At 39.8% G+C, this 23,500-nt stretch overlaps 1 protein-coding gene across 9 annotated transcripts in view; it reads left to right on the top strand.

Annotated features, from left to right (window-relative positions):
* Positions 1 to 23,500, top strand: part of WDFY3 (WD repeat and FYVE domain containing 3) — a 187,911-nt gene that overhangs the window by 132,901 nt on the left and 31,510 nt on the right. For 8 of the 9 annotated variants that reach the window (XM_052772395.1, XM_052772380.1, XM_052772388.1 and 5 more), the window contains 12 exons: positions 1,341 to 1,461; positions 2,998 to 3,215; positions 5,869 to 6,104; positions 7,402 to 7,536; positions 9,467 to 9,646; positions 11,596 to 11,829; positions 13,766 to 13,865; positions 15,419 to 15,579; positions 16,160 to 16,389; positions 17,284 to 17,393; positions 18,254 to 18,436; positions 21,961 to 22,118. In XM_052772395.1, the coding sequence (XP_052628355.1) occupies positions 1,341 to 1,461; positions 2,998 to 3,215; positions 5,869 to 6,104; positions 7,402 to 7,536; positions 9,467 to 9,646; positions 11,596 to 11,829; positions 13,766 to 13,865; positions 15,419 to 15,579; positions 16,160 to 16,389; positions 17,284 to 17,393; positions 18,254 to 18,436; positions 21,961 to 22,118 (2,066 nt within the window). The remainder of the gene's footprint in view (positions 1 to 1,340; positions 1,462 to 2,997; positions 3,216 to 5,868; positions 6,105 to 7,401; positions 7,537 to 9,466; positions 9,647 to 11,595; positions 11,830 to 13,765; positions 13,866 to 15,418; positions 15,580 to 16,159; positions 16,390 to 17,283; positions 17,394 to 18,253; positions 18,437 to 21,960; positions 22,119 to 23,500) is intronic. The other variant, XM_052772360.1, reaches the window with a different exon arrangement.

Genomic DNA, 23,500 nt, shown 5'->3' with positions numbered 1-23,500 from the left:
TGCTTATATTGAATTGTTTTGAGACTATTTCTACCTTTGTTTTCCTAAAGAAAAAAGGCTTATGCAATTGCATTTTCGATCAGTCTCCCTGAACAGAAATGTTTTAGCCCCACATGTGGATGTCACCCAAATAACTAGAAGGGAGTTCCCAAAGACTGTATGTTTCTGCATCTCCTGGGAATATACTGGTGCACAGGGACAAGTGAGAGAGAAGTGTTTCTGCTTTACAGTTGGCTTTATTGGTTTGGTTTCCTGAAGAACAAGGTTTAGGCAGTCTTCACATTCATCATTATCCCCCTGTGTCTCTCCTGTTCCTTCTGAATACTTTTGCTTATTGTGGTCTTGAAGATGATTAACTTCGAGCTTTTTAGTGAAAAAGAGGGAGTTGGTATTGAAGAGAGATCCAGACTGATTTTCTCACTACAGGCCAGCAGTGTTTTTTTTCCCAGGCTAACCACAGCCTGAGCTGCTTTTTGCCTACCTGGGGGACTGAAGAACCTTGGGGAGAAATTCAGGCTGTGGCAGGAATGGAGAGAGAAGCTTTTGAGGCAAAGGACATGAGATTTTTAGGTTACTGGTCTTCCATCAGTTCTGCTGTATTTCTGCCATACAAGATGCTTTGTGTTTGACTTGTGCACAAAACCTTGGCCCAGAAAGTGTCCATTTATCTGTCTACATTTTTGCATGTTGCTTCAAGTTCTGATTTTTTGTTTGTTTGTTTGAATAATGTAAAAACATGGTCCTCCTTTGACAGCATAAGGTACAATAGGAGAGATTTGCAAAATAACTGTAAAGCTAGTCTTGACCTGCATGCATTGGCTTGTTTTGCAGTGTTTTTCAACTGATGATGAGTTTAGGGATCTGTTGAAAGAAAAGGAAACTAATTTTTCTCTCCATTTCATAGATTTGGAGGCAGTTGGGAAGTATCACGTTTTTTTCTTGCAATTCCTCACCCCCTTCCACCGACCCCCCCCAATTGCATCATGCAAAATGTTTATCTACCATGTTGTGCGGGTGCGGGGCAGTGTTTGATTGTTTTTATGTCTCTACCTGCCAGGAGTAACTAGTTTAGCTAATTTGGACCACCTCAATTTAGATTATTGTCTGAGAAGCTGGGATTCCCTTTTACCCCTTCTTCAAACAGACTTGAGCTCTGTGTGGCGGTGCTAATGGGGCATCAAGCATTTCTCAGCAGTGTATAGCAGGCTGCCTGCACTTTAGCAGGGCGATCAGGTTGCATTTGCTTATGTGTGGAATTTATGAATAGCCCTTAAAACATCTGAGTTCCAAAAGACTAATTTTGCTTTTTTTAAGTTTGTTTTTTTTTTTTTAATGTTTAGGAACAGAGGATGATTTTGGAGGACTTGTTTCTGCTAATCTTATTCTGCTGCGGAACAGGCTTTTAGATATCCTTCTGAAACTTCTATATACATCTAAAGAAAAGACAACTGTTAATTTGCAGTAAGTACAAAAAAACTTGAGGTAGAGAAAGGATATAATTTTTTAGTTCAAGAGGGAGAATTACACAGCCCCCATTCAATTCACTAGTTTAATTGCATAATTTTATAGGAACTATTGAATGATTTATGCAGATGTCACTGAATTAGCTTTGGGTATGCTAGCAGAAATGGAATGCATGATTATTGAGTTGTGTGCTGTCAGTTGTGGTAGTAAGAATGATAGTACTAAGCAGATGCCTGTGTAACTTAACACGTATCTTTCAGCTATTGTAGTAACTCTTTTTTGTTTTGAATCTTTAAAAAAAAAAAGTTTAAGACCATGATTGACAGCATTAGTAGAAACTTATGCTTCAAGTTAGGAACAACAGAAGTAAATATCAGCAGGAGAGGAAATTATGTGGTAGATTTGGGGGGAGATTGCTTGCTTCTTATTGTTACTTAATGGAAGAAAGACAGTGTTTGTAAAATTGTTAGTTTTAAAACTTTGAGGGACAGAGGATCACGAGTGAATAGGATGCAGTGGGAACAAGTGTGGATGTCTGGCTATTTTGAAGTTTTAAAATTTTGTTATCTGGAGAGCCTGTTCTTTAACCCTCTGCTCTTAAGTACTTCTTGGTGCTGTTTTCTCATAGTGTCATGCATGGCTATAGAGAAAATAAAATCTGTCGAAAGAGAAAACTTGTGATTTTAGAGAAGTGGGATAGTGAACTTCTCATTTGGTTAAGATCAAATGGCTTCAGTAGGGGTTATCATTAGGATCATTAACACTAGAATGCCCCTTAGTTCCTTAAAATTGCATGTGAGGGAACATGATATTATAGTTTAATGAGGCACTAGAGTCATATGGTGAGTTGGAGAAGAGACTTTGAAACATTGTCAAGTTAAACCTTGACAAAATACAACTTTCAAGCAACTGCCCGGTGGGCTGTCCTGAGTCTGTTGGAAGCATTTTGTGGATGTATGGCATATATAGATTATGTGGTGATTGACTGAGTGTCGGTTGACATACAACCGGAACCTGTTTGAGCTTTTCAGCAATACTGCTTTAAAAAAACCCAAGACCATATTCTTTCAAATATTCCCAAGCAACTCTTCTCTTAATAAAAAAACCAAAACCACCTTTATTTTTTAATACCGGTTTACTAAAAAGGCTTGTGAAAACTCTTTACCTATGTATGGCTCAACAGAAAGTATTTGGAAATTATAATTTGTGGACAAATGTTTCCTGTTCAGCATTCCACATTTGTTATCAAAAGCAGCAATTGGAGAAATCTCATGCAATGGAATAGTCCCAGAAGCTGTTTACTCTTCCCTTTCTGCTAAACAAATACACTGTACCTGTTCCATTTAACAAGATTTGGTGAGCAACACTTCTTGTTGTGTAGCAAACTTACCTAAGAATTCAGTTAACTCTTCAATAGATCTGAATTTTCTCTGATCTTGAGGTTTGCCCTGTAGTGGAGGACATTTTTGCTATGTAGTAGGAAACCAAATGCTGTAAAATGTGACTAGTTTTTTTTTTTTTCTCTTTAATTAGGGCTTGTGAAGAACTGGTCAAGACACTGGGTTTTGACTGGATTATGATGTTTATGGAAGAACATCTACATTCCACCACAGTCACAGCAGCCATGCGAATTCTTGTGGTCCTGTTGAGTAATCAGTCCATCCTTATCAAATTTAAGGAGGGTCTCAGTGGTGGAGGCTGGCTCGATCAGACGGATTCTGTCTTGACCAATAAGATTGGTACTGTGCTAGGTATGGCATCTCAGCCCCATCATGACTGAAGGATTATGTGGGAGCACGTGTGCATATGTGTCGAGGTGGAGGTTATTGTATAAATACTGTTAAGAGTTAGATTGCCTAAGCAAAAGGGAGCAGGTTTACGAAACTGCCCTTCAGTTGACATTACATGAATTTCGTTGTAGTTCAGTATTACCTCATCATCTGCATGAAGCCTGTGTACTAACTGTTTTTTTCTGTTACCATCATGGTACGGTTAAGTATGTCCTGTGGGCAGGCACATCTGAGCTAGATGCAGAGGTAGCATAGCATAGTACCTTACGTACACAGCAAATAAAGATTCAGTAAAATTTACTTGTTTGTTTACTTTTTATTAGTTAGAGCATCATGCGGTGTTATACCTGAGCTGCTTTGTCTAGTGAGTTCTATGCCAATTAGATTTACCAGTTTGGATTTTTGCTATCTTGGAAATTTCTGTGTTCACAGTATCATCTCAGCCTTTCTTTTCCTCTCCCTCTCCTGTGTTCTTCTGCACGCACGCATGCTCACGCTCTCACTCTTAGTCAAGACTTTCTTTACAGGTTCTTAAAGCAGCTTCATTTATCCAGGTTATCAGACCTTTCTGTTACCCTGTGTGATCTAGAATTCAGTGTATAAGGCTTTAGTTCTACAGGACCCATTTTGAGCATCTCTAAGTTGTCTGAAATGCATCTCCAAGTGTCTAAAATAATGGATATCAATTCTGTGTAGACAGGTGTAGTGGAGATTTCCCATGGACCTGGTTTTTTTAGCCAAAATAAGATGGTGCTTTACAGAGGAACGTCCATTCAGTTCCTGATGGAAACCCATTGACATTAAATGGGAGTCTTTCACAAGCTTGAGTAGGCCTTAGATCAGGGCAGTGGTATTAATAGTACTTTCAACTTAATTGTTGTTCCTAAAATGACTGTGCAAGGGGCCACTTCTCTGTGTTGCAGCAGTATATGATCTATTTCTGCACTAAAGATTTTTCCCAATTGGTTTATTATAAGGAAATATTTGTGAAGTGTTGTTGAAGTGATCTTATTTCAGGAAGAGGGCTTTTCCTGAAATGAAAATGTGAAGTCCATTTTCTTCTGCTTTGTCTCTTTGAAATCTATCGGAGTATCTTATGCGATCTTGTTGTTTTTTGCATAAATAAAACTTTCTATTAAGTCTGTCTATTTACAGTGATTGCCCATAATACATCCCTCAGGATATTCAACTAGGAACATAGGATGGTTCTTTGTGTTATTAATGAATTAGGAAGGTTAAGGAAAACAGTTTTTCTGAAACCATATAACACATGCAAATATTTATAACATACTATAGCATCTGTTGTTTGGCTAACTCTGAGTAATGTCCTGTATTTTATTTAAGAAAAAACTTTTGCATATGCATGAGCCTTGCATGCATGTTCCTTAAAATTTGAAAACCATTGATATTTTAGGGAATTGACAGTTGTTTATTCAGTATCTACTTTAAATGTCCAGTAACATAAACAATTTTTTCAGTCACAAAATCTTTCTGAATAAGATTGTGATTTACAATCACATTTGGAGAGCATTTATAGAGTTTTCCTATTTTTCTTATTATAGTATCACTTTAATTGAATCCAAGCTAGACTGTGACCAAACAGATATATTTAAACTTGTGTTTCATCAAATGATAGTGACAGATTATCTGATTTTCACACCCTGTGTTTTTTAATAAATTACAACATATCGGCTCCAAGATTTCTCATGAAACCAAATAGGAGCCATTTTTGTTCAAGATTACTGATGGATTTCCTGCAACTTTGTAGCAAAGATTTCATTAGTCTGATTCCTGGTAGATGTCTTCTGTTTAAAAGGTCAGTTTCTGGTGGAAAGGATATCTGTATTAGAGCCTCAGAAAAACAACCTGATCTCTGTCAGTGTCAGAAGAATGGCTCACTCTCTGTGCTGATGCAGAGACTGAACTGTCTTTCTGCCTCCTTCCTCACTTGAAAATAAATGCTTCTGCTGCCGTGGTGTATTTTTTTTTTTTTTAAATAGGAAAATGTAATACCTAGGTAGAAGCAGGGTCAGAAAAGGTGAGTTTTGTGCCTCTGGCAGCACTTAAGGTAAAATAAGAGCATTTAATGCTTCATACCAGCTGATTAATCAGTAACAAAACAGCTGAAACAAGATGCCCCTGAGACATCTTTGGAAACAAATTAACAGCCAATTGACTTAAATGGGCCATGGGACTGCTGCTTGGTAATATAAATCTGTAACTGATGTTAAGGGGGTACTTCCCTCTCAGCCAGTGAAATATCTTTTTTCAGAAGCTTGGGTGTTTTAAAAGTCTGAAATTGTGGTCATAGTCAGAAAATGGATCTGTGTGTGTATGCAGTAGCATTAGGCAGTCTGTATGGAGCAGTGTCATCTATGTGGTACTGGAAGGCAGTAATTTCCTTTTTTTTTTTTTTTTTAATTGATTAAAAATATTAGACATCTGAAGCAGAATTGCATAATGTGTGTGTGATAGTCTGCATGCACACATTCATTTTTTGCAGTGTTAATTTCTGAGGAGGTACCCTCTTGAGTCCACTACTTGAATAAGAGTGAGCTTCACAGCCATTTACCTATTAACATTATTGGCTTTTTGTATTTTTTTTTCATCTTAGGGTTCAATGTCGGCAGGAGCGCTGGTGGCAGATCAACAGTCCGGGAGATTAACCGGGATGCTTGTCACTTCCCAGGTTTTCCCGTTCTGCAGTCCCTTCTCCCGAAGCACACTAATGTACCTGCACTCTATTTCCTCCTCATGGCCCTTTTCCTGCAGCAGCCAGTCACTGAACTGCCCGAAAACCTGCAGGTCAGTGCACCTGTCATCACCAGCCAATGTAATCAGGGTTGCCAGGTAGGGATTATCTAGTAAAATGTAAATGTAATTCTGTCTGTCATGAAAGAAAATAACAGATTAACCAGGCCCCCTCCTTTTTCTCTGCAGCTGACTCAGAGTCACGATGTGTTTAATGCTGAACTGTTTAGGGTGGGAGGACAAGGTACCACGGGAGTATGTGGAAGCCAGCCTGTTAGGGCATAGCTGTCGCTGGTGTCTTTCTGGTCTGTTTTGGGGTCAAATGAGAAGCAGATCCCTGTTTCAAGCTGACATGGTATGGGCATTGAAGGGGACATAATTTTTTGCCTGCTTGCTTGCTTTGGTTTTTTGTTGTTGTTTTTGTTTGTTTTTTTAAAAGAGTGGGGTGTTGCTGTGTTAGAGATCATGGAGTTACAGACAAAACAAGGTAGCTTTTATTTCAGAAGGTCTCTGTGGTTTTGTAGGGAGGCATCTCAGTTGTAGTTGGAAAACGTTTATTGTTCTTATTCTGAACAGGTTGATTTTGGACTTGTTTTAACTGTATGTAAATGAGTAGATATTACATGGTCTACAACAGAGTCCTGGGAAGCCTTAATGTAGTGCTTTATGCAGAAAAGCCACACTCCAGGTAGACAAGATGCCTGTTGAGAATGGATGCAGTGCTAACATTTATTTATCAGTGCCAACTGGAAAGTAAAAATTTCAGTCCAGAAGGTATTCTGCCTGTTTTCTCAAGAGGAATACTTGACAGCACATTCAGCACTGTGCTACAGTGAAGTAGAGGCAGGAAGCTCACGTCCTGCTTAAAGCATTGAAGTACGGCACTGTTAAAATTAAATTCAATGACTTTAAATATTTAGCAGTAGAGCTCTTAATGCTAGAAGTGGGCACTTTGTCCTTTTTTATTTTTTAATTGATTTAATTTTTTGGACTTGTTGGAAAATGCAAACTTGGTCTGTTTGTTTTGTTCTCTTTCTTTTTTTTTTTTTTTTTTTTTCCTTTGGGATACTATGTGGGTTTTACTGCTAGATGTGAGTGAAGTAAACTGAGGTGATTGTGCAGCATTTGTGCTGACAGGTCTCTTGTTTCAAAGCACCTAAATACTTAGAGAAGGTGAGAGTTGCAGTTACGTTAGCCCATGGTCAGAAGGAATTTTCTTCAGTGACATGTGACCTTCATATGAAGCTTTTGGGGACAAAGTTTGGAGGATGTGAAACAATTCATTTTTTAGATACTGCCAAATGAGCATGTTGTAGGTATAATAAAAAGCAGTATCAAATTGCACAGGAGAAAGGGGTTATGTCATGTCGTCTTTCTTCTCTTTCACCTCTTACAGTTTGATTTAGACTCTATTTGGACATTCATATTTGGAGTTCCTGCCTCCTGTGGCACCGTTACCTCTTCAATACATAGTGTTTGCACAGAAGCTGCCTTCTTGTTATTGGGAATGCTGAGGAGCATGCTGAATTCTGTAAGCATAAAAAATTTTGCTCATATTTGAATATACAGAATTGTTCCAAGTTTGCCATGTGGTCAAAAGCCAAATTAAAAAAGTTGAGGTTTTGTTAATGTCACGAGAAACCCAGCTGTGAGTTAGGCTCATAATACTTGGGTGAAAACCATCAGTGTCAGTGGGTTATTCTATCTTACTTTATTTTTCAGTATCTGTAGAAATATTAGTGGCCACAAAATTAATGCTGCTTTTTCACAAAAAGTCTGGGCTTTGTGTTTTGCTGCAATTAAAACAAAACAAGAAAGCAGAAGGATAAAATGCCCTTGGCAGAGATCATTGAATTTCTTTCCTGATTAACATCGTGGGGCAATGTTTGAGACTCTCTATCCCATCTGCTCAGAGCTATGCGAGTTGCAGATTTCGTGCATGAACCTTCCACATGCAGAGAAGTCCCCTGACTATTAATAGCCACATGCTGGAGGAAATGAATTTACTGCCAGAAAAACGTGTCATCTTCTCATCTTTGAATCTAATGTCAAGAGAAGTGAATGTTGGTTTCTCAGTGGGAAAATTTTGTATTTCCTTGGAGCCATAGTATGTTATCTGCTGAAAATTATCTCATGAAATGTTTGAAAAGCAGCACCTGTTTGGTTGTCGCCTGTTTGGTCATCATGTGTTTGTGATATGCTCTGAGAAGCATTGCTTACCTGCATGTCTCTCCCATGTTAACATGTCCAGAAGTGTCTTCTGGACATGTGTACTGGTTACATGTTCATGACCTGCTGCTGTACACATTCCTGTTATCACGTGTTCTGTCTCTTGCTGGTGACCTGTTCTGTCATGTGTTTGGTCCTCACCTGTTCAGACACATTTGCAACATGCGCTATCTCTTGCCTTGCTATCTTGTGCTGCGTCATCAGGTGTATGTTCAGATGTGCCATCACATTTTGGGTTGACATGAGTCAGGTCATGTTTACCAACATGTTTTGAATCATTACGTGTTAGGACACATGTGTTGTCTTATGGTCAGTCATGTGTTGTAAATGTGGTCAGTCTCCTGTTTGTGATGTGCTCAAACACATGCTGAGGCATAGGTTATTGTCATGTGTTAGGATGCTGTGTGTTATTGCTGTGGGTTTATCACATGTTCGGTCATGTGTCTGGTTACATTTCATCATGTGGTTGCAACTTGTTCCAGCCTGTTTTATCATGACATATCACCATAGTGTTTGTCATGTTCAGCTACATGTTTCTCATGTATTTATGATAAGGTGACATGCTGCCATGTGTTCAGTCACATGTTTGTGATGGCTTGGACACATATTCTCTTATCACATGTTCTGTTGTCACCTGTTGCAGGCACATGGTTTGGACATGTGGTTTATGTGTGTGTTAGAAGTTGGTAGCTTGTTCAATTGTCACATATTCTGGAAGCAAGATTAGCCATGTGTTTGGTCACATGTTTGTTCAGATGTTCATCATATGGTGACATGCTCAGGCACATGTTCTGTCACATTGGGTCAGGTTTGTCACATGTTGGTGATGTGCTTGAACACATTTTCTGTCACTTGTTTGGTCAGATACTAGGTCACATGTTCCAACACTGTGTCCTCAGTCATGTGTTCTAGACACATTTGGTCATGTGTTCTGACACGTGCTCTGACACATTTGACACGTTCTGGATGTGATTTTCACACTTGGTCATGTGGTTGGCCACAAATTCAGTCACTTATTTCTGCTCTGCTTGAACAAGTGCTTGTCCATGTGGTTGATCACATTTGGCCTCATCTTTGATCACCTGTCACAATCATGAGTTTCACTGCATGTTTGACAATGTGTTAGATTGCATATTTGACCTTACAGCTCCTCTTCCTGCAGCTCCTTTCTGAAATGAGCATTCTTCAATTAGTGCCATCTGTGCTAATGTGCTGTTTGTTTTTCAACTCAGCCTTGGCAGTCAGAGGAAGAAGGCTCTTGGCTTCGAGAATATCCAGTCACCTTGATGCAGTTCTTTCGATATTTGTATCACAATGTGCCAGACCTCATTTCCTTGTGGATGAGTCCAGAGTTCCTGTGTGCGCTGGCAGCAACAGTATTTCCTTTCAACATACGACCGTACTCTGAGATGGTAGGAAATCCAACTAGTTACCTGTTTTGTTTTTCCCCAAAATGTTACTTTTGAGGATTTATCAATTAGCAGTCTTACAAAGATAAAGCTCTGCTTACCCTGCAGAAAGAGGTCATTGTAAAGGCTGGTCTGGACGTTTTGCAGTAGGGTTTTGGAACTGAGAGAAGTGCATGTTCAACTGAAGGGCAGTTCCTGTGCAGTGACATCTGAAACTGTGTTTTAGGGGGAATGTACATGATTTATTTGTTTTCTAGTGGACCGTTATTTTCAATGATATGAACAATGTTAGCTCAGATTTACAAAAGCAAAAGAAATGAAGTCTGCCTATGCTTTCAGCCCTCTGCTCTGGAGGATATGATAAAATCTAAAACTTCTTTTTCCTCCCACTTCCCATTTCTTCTTTTGTGGCTTAACCACAAAACAGTGTTCTTGTATTACCTGGAACTACTGAGTTCAAGCCAGGAGAGGGTGTGAATTCAACTTTGCTTGCATTGCTGCCTGTAGTATCTTTGAGCTTGGTGTCATTTAAAAATGATACTATTTCTAGAATATGAATGGAAAGGAAACAAACAGTTATTGTTAGCCAACATCTAAAAGTAATTTTACTAAGAACATGGAAGGATAGTTATGCTACAGGTTGGCAAATGCTAGAACTAGGGAGGGTATGATAAAATACTTCAGGAATTACTGGTGGCATGCTATCTTTTCTGTTGTCAATAAAAGTGGGAGATCAGTTTTTAAAGGGGCATGCTGATGAGCATCTCATAAAGATAGTTTATTTTGCTTTTAAGTTAAACTTGCACTTGAAGTAGATGCTAGGAGCTCACACTCTCTCTCTCAAAAAAGTGCCATTTATAAACTGGTGAAGCTGATTTGGTGTTCACCTGTATAGAGTTTTTAGAGGAGCCTTGCGTCTCTGAGCAGGTTTTACTTTAACTACTAAGTCCCTTGAAACTTTATGTAGCTGCCTGACCACTTGAGCTCTTCACTGTTTGAAGGCTGTCTTGACTCCAAATTGGTTTTTTCCTCCAGCATTTCCCTCTGCCCGAATGTGTAGAACTAATCAATCCCTTGTGAAATAGATGAATAACAGCCAGGTTCCTGCAACAAAACACTATAGCCCAAATTCAGCCTTGAGAGAAAATTCTTAACTGATCTTTCAGCCCTTCTGAGATTGCCATTAAAATCAGAAAGAGTACACATTTGGGTTTCTCTTAATTTCTTGGGAAAAATCTCCTACTGAAACAGACCAAATGTTCAAAACATTTGGTTACTTCACATATAAGCTGGTGATGCGATAAGCCTGTTGAGGGAAATCATGTTGTCTCCTCTTGCATTTGGAGGAGGGCGTTACATAAAAACAGTCTTTTGGATTTGACAGCTTCCATGACTGTTTGCGCTTTTGTTACAGTCCTCATTAAGAGCTAGCCCCACAAAGGTTCTTGTTTGTCAGAAACAGGAAAGCTGTAGAGACACACCCCCCCTTTTTTTTTTTCTTTTAAGAGGTTTTGGGAAACTGGCTTACCCATACCGCACTCTGATGAAGATATCGTATTAAAAAAAGAAAAGGCCCAGTTCCTTTTTAACTGCTTTAGTTAATAACTTTTTCAAAACTTCTTTTTTGCAATGAGAACATTTATTTTTGCAAAGTATCTAGAAATTGCCCGAGTACTTCTTGTTGGTAAGTAAGTGTGAAATGCAATCTCTAGCTCATGTAACTCACGCTAGTCTTCACTGATGATTGTTCGCCTTGGGAATCTGAAACTAGAATTTGGTTGTTTCTCCTATTGTGTATTAGGGAACTGATCCTGAACATAATCTTGTAAAAAGGCTTCTTATGAAGCAGAATGTGAATTGAGTAGCCTTTGAAAAACAAGTAAAGAAATAGAGTATCAAAAAGACTGCTGTTAATTTGTTGATCTTGAGTTTTAACATGCTGTTTTTCACAGGTCACTGATCTTGATGATGAAGTTGGGTCCCCAGCTGAAGAGTTTAAAGCCTTTGCAGCTGATTCTGGCATGAACAGGAGCCAATCAGAATACTGCAATGTTGGCACCAAGACATACCTAACCAACCATCCTGCCAAGAAGTTTGTGTTTGACTTCATGCGTGTGCTGATAATTGATAACTTATGTCTCACACCAGCCAGCAAACAGACTCCACTGGTAGATCTTCTGCTAGAGGTACAATTTCTTTGTGTTTTGTTTTTATTTTTTGAACTTATTGTGACACTTTATCCCCTAAAATGTTTTCTTCCACTTACCTTTCAAAGTTAGAGGACTGATGACCTGGGATTCAGTAGAATCCTGTAAATTGTCCTGAAATGAGGCGGGGGGGGGGAAGGAACACTAGTGTCTCATAAATAGTAGTTTGCTCACCTTTCTTTAACAGCTTGGAAAAACCTAAGAAAGCAAATGCAGAGGGTTTATCTCAGCTTTCCTTTGAGAATGTTTTCTGGACTTCTCCTCCCTGCACCCCCCGGCATTTGTGTATACTGGTAACCATCTCAGGTGCTTGAGCTGACAGTCTGTGCGCTGGTTACCTGGCTTTTTTTCTTGCTGTGCTCTGTTCTCCCCTCCACACCACAGCCCTACTACTGCTTTTTTTTGTAGGCTCCTTAACTTTCATTTGGCCAGTCAAATGGCTCTGTTAGTTGCTGAGTATGCAGTGTCATTGTTTTATTTCTATGTTGTCCTCACTTTTGAGCAGCCATAATCTTGTTTTGGCATCTTAGCCAATACGTCCTTTTGTCTGGAAACAGAGGTAGTGGCTCACAACACTAGATGTTCAACAGTGCAGCATGAGAAGTTGTAGCTTTCTTCAAGTTTTACTTTTGTGGAGTATGATTCATTTGTTAAACACCTTTCAGACCATGACAGCTGTATTGGCTTTGTTGAAAATATAAAATCCCTGCAAATCCCTGCAGAAACATTAAGGTTTCTGTTTTATTCATATTAGATAAAAAGTGGCAGGACATATGGTGCCATATGCTATAAAAATTCACAAAATAACTGTGTTATCTTCCTGTACGTTACCTCTTAAAGTTTGTGACACCTGCAGAAAGCATCCTTCTGTTAATGGTGAGGCAAGGAATGAGTTCAGTTACTGTTTAACTGCCCACACCTTCTTCAGACAATGTATTTTGAATGTTTGGTTCATGTCAATTCACATTCTCCCTTGACCTACCTATTTGTTACCTCACCCTATGTGTTGCTGACTCTCCCTGATTTTTTTGATAGCTGCAGGAATTTTGGACTGTGCTTGTATATTTCCTAACAAATTTCCTGGAGCAGTTGAGCATCTCTTTGGTGTCACAAAGCAAAAAATGAATTGCCAAGAGGTGCAGTTATACACAAACATCAGGAAGCATATTTGAGGCCATGTTCAATTGGTTGCAGTTGCTTTACTGTTGGTTTAATCTGTTCTCGCTCGTCAATGTTACTGGCCCCTTAGCATAAACAGAGCATTGGGTATGTACACACTGCTAAACTGTTACAGGGCAAGATAAAGCAGGTTACCTTCATGTTATATGGCTTTCTAGGACTGTTTAAGTGGATTATTCAGTTAGGTGTGATTATGCATGCATTGAACAACACAAGGTGATAAAGTGGTTTTCCCCTTTAAGTGCAAAGGAAATTATAAAGGTTCAGCACATTCATCTGTTATATGACTATACCAAGGCTGCTGTAGTAATATGCGGAACCCCACATAGAAGTGATTATCAACTTACATGTTTGATCTGTCCCATTTACCCATTTTTTACTGAAGGACGTGATTGTGTGAACTGAGGAGATCACAGTTTAACCATATGTTTAGTTAGAGATTTGTGCATCTTTTTGGAATGTAGTCTTTTCCAGTTCCTATTATGGCAGAAGATAAATTTACTGGATTTAAATAGGAATAATGCCTACTCTGTAAGACTGCATATAGCCAATGTATACACAACATGCATCTTAAATTTTTAGATAAAGCCAAGACATCTTACTCAAGACAGAATGTTAAGATAAAAAAACATAGTTCATGAGAGCTAAGAAAAGAGAAATTCACCTAGAACACCCTCCTGCTCCCTCTTTTTGCTCAGAGATATTAATTATCTTAACATTGTATTTCTTTTATCAGGCTTCCCCTGAAAGATCAACACGAACACAGCAGAAGGAGTTTCAGACATACGTTTTGGATGGAGTGATGGACCACTTACTTGCAGCTGACGTTTTATTGGGTAATATAGAAAAGTTTAATTATCAATCTATTGATTTGAGCAAAAGGTTTTCACTATTTGACTTTTTCTTTATTACTGTTCTGTTTTGTTACAACTTGATTGTCTTTATTTTTTTTCCTCTGCCCTTTCCTTTCCTTTGATGTGTAAATGGTGTTGCTGTGCTTGCATGTTCCCTCACTAGCTTGACTGTGCCAAAGCTGTGAAATAGGTTGTTCAAAAAAACTATACGGCATGAGTCTTTTGGATATGTAAGCCAGACAAATTGCAATCACATCAAAAAGAACTGAAACTGGATCTTGCATCATCTCTCTTGTCCTTCTTGCCTTGGTAGAGGATCTGGAGCTTTTGTCAATTTATCATGGGTGGGACTTTGGTTTTTAAGTTAGCTTTGTTTCCATTTCCTCCTACTGTAGTTTTATTATGAATGCAGCATCCCAGAAAAAAAAACTCTGGGATTAGCACTCCATTGATCCAGTTAATAAATGGATAGGAAGAGAATTAGAAGCTTGTAACTTGGATGTCAGTAGGGTAGGCTGTCCCACCAGAGCATGGGTTTAGTTGACTGTGGAATGGCCTGCAGGAATATTGCTGCTCAGGTGCTCAGTTGGATTTCACAGTGGCCTGCTGGACTTTCCAGGAGCTCTCGGTCTGCTCTATCTCTATCCTAGATGTCATGGGGCAGCATGCGTTTCTGTTCAAAAGTGCTTGTAAGGCTTCCCCCTTTCTTGCCACAGCAATGACTTGTCTTTCTCTGGGTGCACTGCATTAATAAAATAAATCCAGAATCATGTTACGTGAAGCTTTGAGTCAGGTTCTCAGAAGAGTCTCCCGTGCTTACAAGTACTTCGGTGCAGCCCAGGAGCCGGACTTTGGTTTCCCCAGGCATTCCTTCTTTGAGGTTTTGCCAGCTTCCTCCAGGTGCAGCGCTATCAGTTGCTTTATGTGCAGATGAGGCAACAAATGAATAAATGTAGGTGAACTTCTGGCAAAATCAACACCACTGATGGTTTTGTTTGTTTGTTTTATGAAAGCACTTGCACTTTTCAAGCTTCTCTTAATAAAGCTGGGCTGACATTTACCTACACGCAGACACATGCAGCTGATGCCCATTGACTCTTGGTTTTATTGAGTGAAGCACAGTGAGGGAGAAGTGATGCCAGCTGATATCACTTGTCATCTCAAGGTGTTTAAAAAGGTTCTTTTCTTTTTGAAAAAGCAAAAGTATAGTTTGAAGAAGCTACAGGTGGTTCTGTACACATGCAGCTCCAATTGAAAAGGAGGACCCTACATAAATATGATACCTCAGGATCCACAGGAGTACCATTTCTTCTGGACTCTTCCTCCCCCAGCCCCGCCTTTTTTGGTCTTTGTCGATTTCAAACGTTCACTTACATCAAAGATCATTGTAAGAAAGCCATAAGTTTCAGCTTTTTCTTTGACTGAGTCTTTTTCTCTTTTACAGAAGTCTAGAAAGGACAGACTAATGTGAATATATTTATGCAGATGTGGTTTTTTGATAAATGAAGAAAACTTTGGGGGTTTTTGTTGCCTAGGTGAAGATGCATCTCTGCCTATAACGAGTGGAGGAAGCTACCAAGTGCTGGTGAACAATGTATTTTATTTTACACAGCGTGTGGTAGATAAGCTTTGGCAGGGCATGTTCAACAAAGAATCCAAACTTCTTGTGGACTTCATAATCCAGCTCATTGCACAGGTAATAGTGTTCTTCTGTTAGCCTGCTTGTGAAAACATTTTCGCAGGTTACGTTAAAATCCATGGAGTGATGTGACTAAGCAATCTGCTAGTGATGCATGTCAGGTCAGCATAGAAGTATGCTTTTCTTCCCCATGCTTTCTCTCCCTCTTTAGTGAGCTTTCCTAGCACATCTTGTTAGTGTGGAGTGCTTTAGTATGGGGCTGTTGAATAAAAACTGCTTTCAGATGACGTTATTTTTTAGAAATCCCCCCCAAATAAACAACAAAATCTACCTCGCGTGAATTTTGGGAAGCTTCCGAAATTTACCTTGACATTTTTGGGAAGCTTCCTCATGCACTTTTATTGGAGATAGTTAGAAGACTTTTACTGTTAGAAGTCAGCAGTGTCTTTGTAGATGTTAAAATTGCAAGTGTATCATCGTGTACTAATGTCATTTTGGTCCTTGAAATTCATGGAATTGATGCTTTTAGTAAAATAACGATTTTGAAAAATGAGCATGGGTCAATTCAAGGTAAGATTGTGTGCCAGTAAACTGATTTTCTGTTACTATCTGATCATGGTTTTTTATTTCATATCAGTCAAAAAGAAGATCTCAGGGACTATCGCTGGATGCTATTTATCACTGCCTGAACAGGACCATCTTGTATCAATTCTCAAGGGCGCACAAAACTGTTCCTCAGCAAGTGGCTCTCCTTGATTCCCTAAGGGTCCTTACTGTGAACAGAAACTTAATTTTGGGACCTGGAAATCATGATCAAGAGTTCATCAGCTGCCTAGCTCACTGCTTGATTAATCTGCACGTGGGAAGGTAAATATCTCAGACAGAAGTTCGTTCCAGAACCAGGGCTGTGAAGTATTAAAATGACCTGTTATCTCTCAGCAATGACACTCACCTTGCAAATAAGTCAGCAAATTCTGGATAACTGTTCAGAACTTGCTGGCCAGTGAAATACAAGCAAGCTTAAGTGATTCATTTTGAAACAAAATTAGGTTTGAAGAGCCCAGGTGTGGAGGACATTTTTTACCTCCTTTTACAGAGGTGTTCAAAATACTGACACAAGTGCTTCTCTAATCATTTTGTTGTTATGATTTGATAATTTGAAATGTTTTGAAGGTAGAAGGAAACACTGGTGCCAAGTAATTAATAGTCAAAGGGATCTGTCACTAGATTTATTGTCTGTTGAATCATTTCATACAAATTCCATATCTTAGTACTTGGATGTATAGCATTGAGTAAGTCTAGTCAGGCATTTAATCAGATGCCCATGACAAATGCTGTGGACACCCACTTTTCTGCATTGCTGCAAATGCCTGCCTGGCATTTTCATTTTTTCTTTCCAAAAAGATGTACAACTTGTGTTTCATCCAAAAACACTTGGGAAGCATCATCAGCAGAAACCCTAATGTCCTCCATTTGTGGCCTCATCTGGTTTGTGTTTCTTCAAATATTACCAACTTTCTCTAGTGACGTGTCCATGGCGTGTTATTTCTCATAAACCTTCAGTTCAGCTTGTGACCACAGATTGTCAGAACTCAAGTGGACAGAAGCGAAGATATGGTGCTGTCATAGCACATATTAATCTTTGTGATACTGTCACAGGGAATCAAATGCTTTAGCTTGTTGGTGGGGTTTTTATGTTGATTCCCACTCCCCCCCCACCCCCACCCCCCAGGTTGTTGTTAATTCATTGTGTATTTGTAGCAACGTTGATGGGTTTGGATTGGAAGCAGAAGCCAGGATGACAACTTGGCACATTATGATCCCCTCTGATATAGAACCAGATGGAGTCTACAATCAAGATGTCAGTGAAGGTAATCTGAGAGTGACAAAGCCACAGATGTCTGCTAATGCCACTTCTGTGTTGTCATCACTAATCTTTTACCCCAGTTACTCTTAGGGCTGGGGGCGGGGGGTGTATAAAAATATATAAAAAATAGATGAAAAAAAACGCTTGGAGATACCAAGACAGGCATATCCAGGAAAGTTACTGTTTTGTTAAAATACCAAGAGCTCTTCATAGTTTTCTGTACACACATCGGAATTAGAAATACTGCTTTATATGCACTGAGTTGAATGTAATAGAAATGGGTCATTTTAAGTGTGCACCATGGTTTTGTATCAGCTGGATCTTACATGAGCATAGGTAAGAAATAATTGGTATAAGCTGTAAAATTATTACTCAGTGGCATCCTCAGGATCTTTCACTCAAAGGAAATTTATGAAGTAGTTGTGGAAGAAAGGATTCAGTGATTTTTTTATTTCTTACATGTGTATATTTAATATGCAGGCGTGTACTTATGCACACAGTCATATGTAAAACTATTAAAGCGTAATGTTGGTATGGAATTATATATGGGGTTATAGACCTACTTCTGTAAGATTTTTTTGAATCTCATTTTGTGAATAGATGGATATAGGAGAAGAATCACAACTAATCAGAGCCAATACTTCAGATTCACAGAGAAAAAAATGCCAAAATTAACTGTTAGATACTTCCTGATAGCATATAAATGGCAAGAAAAGACAGCCTGGCCAAAGGCATTTCACAAGTCATGCAAGAGGGGAAGAAACTAGAGTATAATTGCAGAAATTATTCAGTTCATTACTGTAAAAATACCAATTCTATAAGCACCATAGAGAGCTTATTGTTTGTGATCTTGTACCTATGCAGGTCGCCAGCTTCTTTTAAAAGCTATAAACAGAGTGTGGACAGAGCTGATCCATAGTAAAAAACAGGTTTTAGAAGAAGTTTTCAAAGTGACGCTACCTGTCAATGATCGTGGCCAAGTGGATATAACTGTTGCAAGACCTTTTATTGAGGAAGCAAGTTTAAAGTGTTGGCAAAATCATTTGGGTAAGTGTAACTGAGGATTTATCTGTCCTGAACGGTAGATTTCCCTGAAGTGAACCATATGCACTGGGTGTTTTAATATGGGTTTAGCTTTTGTGTAGCTAAGCTCTCTAAACTGTCACCATTTAATGTCTCATTCAGAAACTGTACTGTTTGTAGGCTATACTTACGCTCCACTGCACGCAGGGCTTTTATTCAACGCTACTGGTGGTCTCAACAATGTCCTGTGTGTGTGAGTCGGTGTGCACCAAACAGCGTGTTATGGATTACAGTGATGGAGTCATTTAGCTCCTTCCCATGAACACTTGGATTGGGGTGACCTGTGTTACCATTCTCAGGATTGAATGTGTCAGGCAGGGTGGGGGGCCCTTCTTGAGCATGTGTGGGTGCAACCTGCAAACTCTTGGTCTGGTGATACGATTGGAAATGTGTGACCAAGCTGTCCTTCTTAAGCAGCAGTGATACTATGAATTCTCCTTCTTGGCTGGGAAATCTGTTCAGCATAGGAAGCAGCTTTGCAGGAAAAGGACCCGGGAATCCTGGTGGACAGCAAGTTAAGCACAAGTTAGCTCTGCGCCTGTGTAATAAAGAAGGCCAACTGTTGCTGGACAGAATTAGTGAGAGTTTAGACAGCAGATAATAAAATTCCATGCACATGACTAACTACTTTGAAGATTACGTGGCTCTAAAGCAATTAAGGTTAACCTGGATGTACAGAAAGCATTTTTGGAAACTTGGAATACTTGGTTTTGCAGTTTCTGTATTTCTAGGTGTGCTTTGTCCCTGGCTGATGTTTGCTCAAGTTTCCAGTATCTCCCTGATAGTCAGTATATTTGCAGAAATGTTTTGAGTAGAGTGAAGGACCTTTAGAGAAATTATTGCTATAAGAAAGTAGTAGTGGTATTAAAAGAAGAAAAGAAAGCTCAGAGGTGGAGTGAATTAAAGCAACAGTGAGGAATGTGAGCATGTACTTTTGAAGTCAAAGGTAACTGATATACAGTACGATCCATTAGCTGAATATTGGAAGAACATTAAACTGTTGAGAGAGTTGAACTAAACTGTGATTTTTTTTTTTTTTTTTACTTCAGTTTTAAAGTAAGCACACCAGTCTTGTGGACTTGACTATCAACTGGGATGGCTGTATGTGTACAAAAAGATGCAGTAGGCCCACCTAGCTTCTCCGCTCAATACAGCGTATTTTGCTGCCAGATTGGTTAGTGGGGTCATCTTGTAGCTCCTTTTTGGGTAGACATATGGTGCTCAGCTGCAATTTTTTCACTAGTATCTACTGTTTATAACATAAATTATATAAATCCTGTTATCTTTGTAACTGTTTTGAGAAAAAAATATTTCTCCAGATGCTGTCTCCCTTCTTTGGAATGTCCACTTGTTCTTTAAGCAATGTAAATCAGCAAAATAAAGGTTGGCGAGGTAGAGGGAGGCTAGGTGATGATTTTGTTTATACATAGCTGGTTTACATAGCTGGTTTTCACCTCTTCAGATGAGGACAGAATTCATAGCTCATGGAGCCCAGTTTTGATAATTAAAAAAAGGAGTAACAAATCTATTTGTCATCCTTCATTTCAAAATGTAAGCAATTCCCAGATTTCATCTGGGGATCTTTCGTCATACAAGTCATAAATGTTTGACATGAATGTGAATGCTGCTGGGCACTCTTAAAAAAAAATAAAACACACACACACAGAGAGACACACACACACACAGAGAGACACACACACACACAGAGAGACACACACACAGAGAGACACACACACACACAGAGAGACACACACACACAGAGAGACACACACACACACAGAGAGACACACACACACACAGAGAGACACACACACACAGAGAGACACACACACACAGAGAGACACACACACACAGAGAGACACACACACACACAGAGAGACACACACACACAGAGACACACACACACACAGAGAGACACACACACACAGAGAGACACACACAGAGAGAGAGACACACACACAGAGAGAGAGACACACACACAGAGAGAGAGACACACACAGAGAGAGAGACACACAGAGAGAGAGACACACAGAGAGAGAGACACACAGAGAGAGAGACACACAGAGAGAGACACACACACACACAGAGACACACACACACACAGAGACACACACACACAGAGAGACACACACACAGAGAGACACACACACAGAGAGACACACACACAGAGAGACACACACACAGAGAGACACACACACAGAGAGACACACACACAGAGAGACACACACACAGAGAGACACACACACAGAGAGACACACACACAGAGAGACACACACACAGAGAGACACACACACAGAGAGACACACACACAGAGAGACACACACACAGAGAGACACACACACACAGAGACACACACACACAGAGACACACACACACAGAGACACACACACACAGAGACACACACACAGAGAGACACACACACAGAGAGACACACACACAGAGAGACACACACACAGAGAGACACACACACACAGAGACACACACACACAGAGACACACACACACAGAGACACACACACACAGAGACACACACACACAGAGACACACACACACAGAGACACACACACACAGAGACACACACACACAGAGACACACACACACAGAGACACACACACACAGAGACACACACACACAGAGACACACACACACAGAGACACACACACACAGAGACACACACACACAGAGACACACACACACAGAGACACACACACACAGAGACACACACACACAGAGACACACACACACAGAGACACACACACACAGAGACACACACACACAGAGACACACACACACAGAGACACACACACACAGAGACACACACACACAGAGACACACACACACAGAGACACACACACACAGAGACACACACACACAGAGACACACACACACAGAGACACACACACACAGAGACACACACACACAGAGACACACACACACAGAGACACACACACACAGAGACACACACACACAGAGACACACACACACAGAGACACACACACACAGAGACACACACACACACAGAGACACACACACACACAGAGACACACACACACACAGAGACACACACACACACAGAGACACACACACACACAGAGACACACACACACACAGAGACACACACACACACAGAGACACACACACACACAGAGACACACACACACACAGAGACACACACACACACAGAGACACACACAGAGAGAGACACACACACACAGAGAGAGACACACACACACAGAGAGAGACACACACAGAGAGAGACACACACACAGAGAGAGACACACACACAGAGAGAGACACACACACACAGAGAGAGACACACACACACAGAGAGAGACACACACACACAGAGAGACACACCCCCCAATCCCCCAAACACCCGCCTTTTTAAAGCAGCAGAAAAGGTTATTCCATTTAAAGAAACAACTATAATGGGGGAAGGAAAAAACTCCACCTAAAAAGTGCTCCAAACACTTTCTCTTTGTTTTTCAGCTCATGAGAAGAAATGCATCAGTAGAGGGGAGGCTTTGGTTCCAACCACACAGTCCAAACTTTCACGAGTTAGCAGCGGGTTCGGCCTCTCTAAACTAACTGGTTCCAGGAGAAACCGCAAGGAGAGTGGGCTCAATAAACACAACCTCTCTACACAGGTAATTTATGTCAATGAATAACATGCAGTCTAAAATCCAGCAATGTATGTTCAGGGTTTGTGGTAAATATCACAATGTAAGGAGTCCTGCGGTGTGTGAAGTGGTATCTGGTGCTTGGTTTTCTTTCCCCTTTTTGAATATCCAGAATGGACATCTTGCTTCTGTGTGTCCTGATCTATTAGGTGCATCTGTGTATCTGTAACGTTAAGCCAAGAGTTAAACTCTTCGTTGTTGGTGAGACTGCTCAGTTGCTGCTGTTTACATATATGCTTTATTGCTTTGCTGGTCTGGTTCTTAAAGTCAGTTTGCATTACTGCTCTGAAATGGAAGCTGTGAGATAGATGCTTGTCCTTTTTTTCATCCTGCCCCCAAGATAATGTGGTTTAGGAAAATCCCTATATGAGTGTGTTTGTACCATGACTAAACAAATGCTGCTTTGCACTGATTTTATGGTACTACAGAGAAAAGTTCAGCAAAACAGTATGTGATGGTAGAACTGGACATTCGTTTTACAAACCTGCTTGCTTAAAAAAAAAAAAAATTTAAAAAAAGAGTTAGACCAGAGTAGCACAGCAGTGGTGCTCTCAGTAGGACAGTACCTGGTGGGCCATTGCAAGGAGTTAGTATAAAGTATTTGAGGCATTGAAAGCAAAGGAAAGAGAAGGGTTTGAAAGTTTTGGAGGATTGAGTTCTTACTGTATTTAGCACTTGAAACATTGGGGATATGTTGGGTCAACGGGGGCAGGTATATTCCTGCCACAAGGAAATGTATAACTCCTGTTGACTTAATCGCGAGTTTGTGTCCTGTGAAAAAAATACGTTGCCAGTTCTTTTTCTGATGTGAAAATTATTCAGTGGCTTTGATAAAGTAAAGAATTCTCAGTGCTCTCAGTCCTTTTCCTGCTGAGCAGGCATATGCATTAAAATGAAAAGGAGGAAACTCACCAACTGTGCTGACAGGAACTGTTGCTGGCTCTATCAGTAGAGGGAGCAATAAGTGAAAACAGGTATAGCACGGTACAGAATGAGGAGTGATGGGTGTCTTGAGGATTTCCAACAAACTAGGCAGCATCCACAAAATACTACTTAAAAGGAAATAGGGAAAAGTAGTAATATTTGTCAGTGCCAGTCTTTGGCTGTTTGGGAATGTTTTGAACTGTTAGTCATGTGTTTGGAATATTTTCCGAACGTTTGCCAGTTTCCTTTAAAGGGTATTCCTATACATGAATCTACTGCCTTTTAAAAAAAAAAACCAAAAAACCAAAAAAAAAACCAAAAGAAGAAAACACCAAACAAAACCTTAAATACTGTTGCATGCAGTAGTTTGAAATTCATCTTTTTTTTTTTTTTTTTAAAGAAACTATCCTTTGTGAGCAAGTTTA

Source organism: Harpia harpyja, chromosome 2 (assembly GCF_026419915.1).
Source record: "Harpia harpyja isolate bHarHar1 chromosome 2, bHarHar1 primary haplotype, whole genome shotgun sequence".
Taxonomy (NCBI): Eukaryota; Metazoa; Chordata; class Aves; order Accipitriformes; family Accipitridae; genus Harpia; species Harpia harpyja.
Note: the sequence above shows the minus strand (reverse complement) of the source record. Positions and strands in the feature narration are given on the sequence as shown.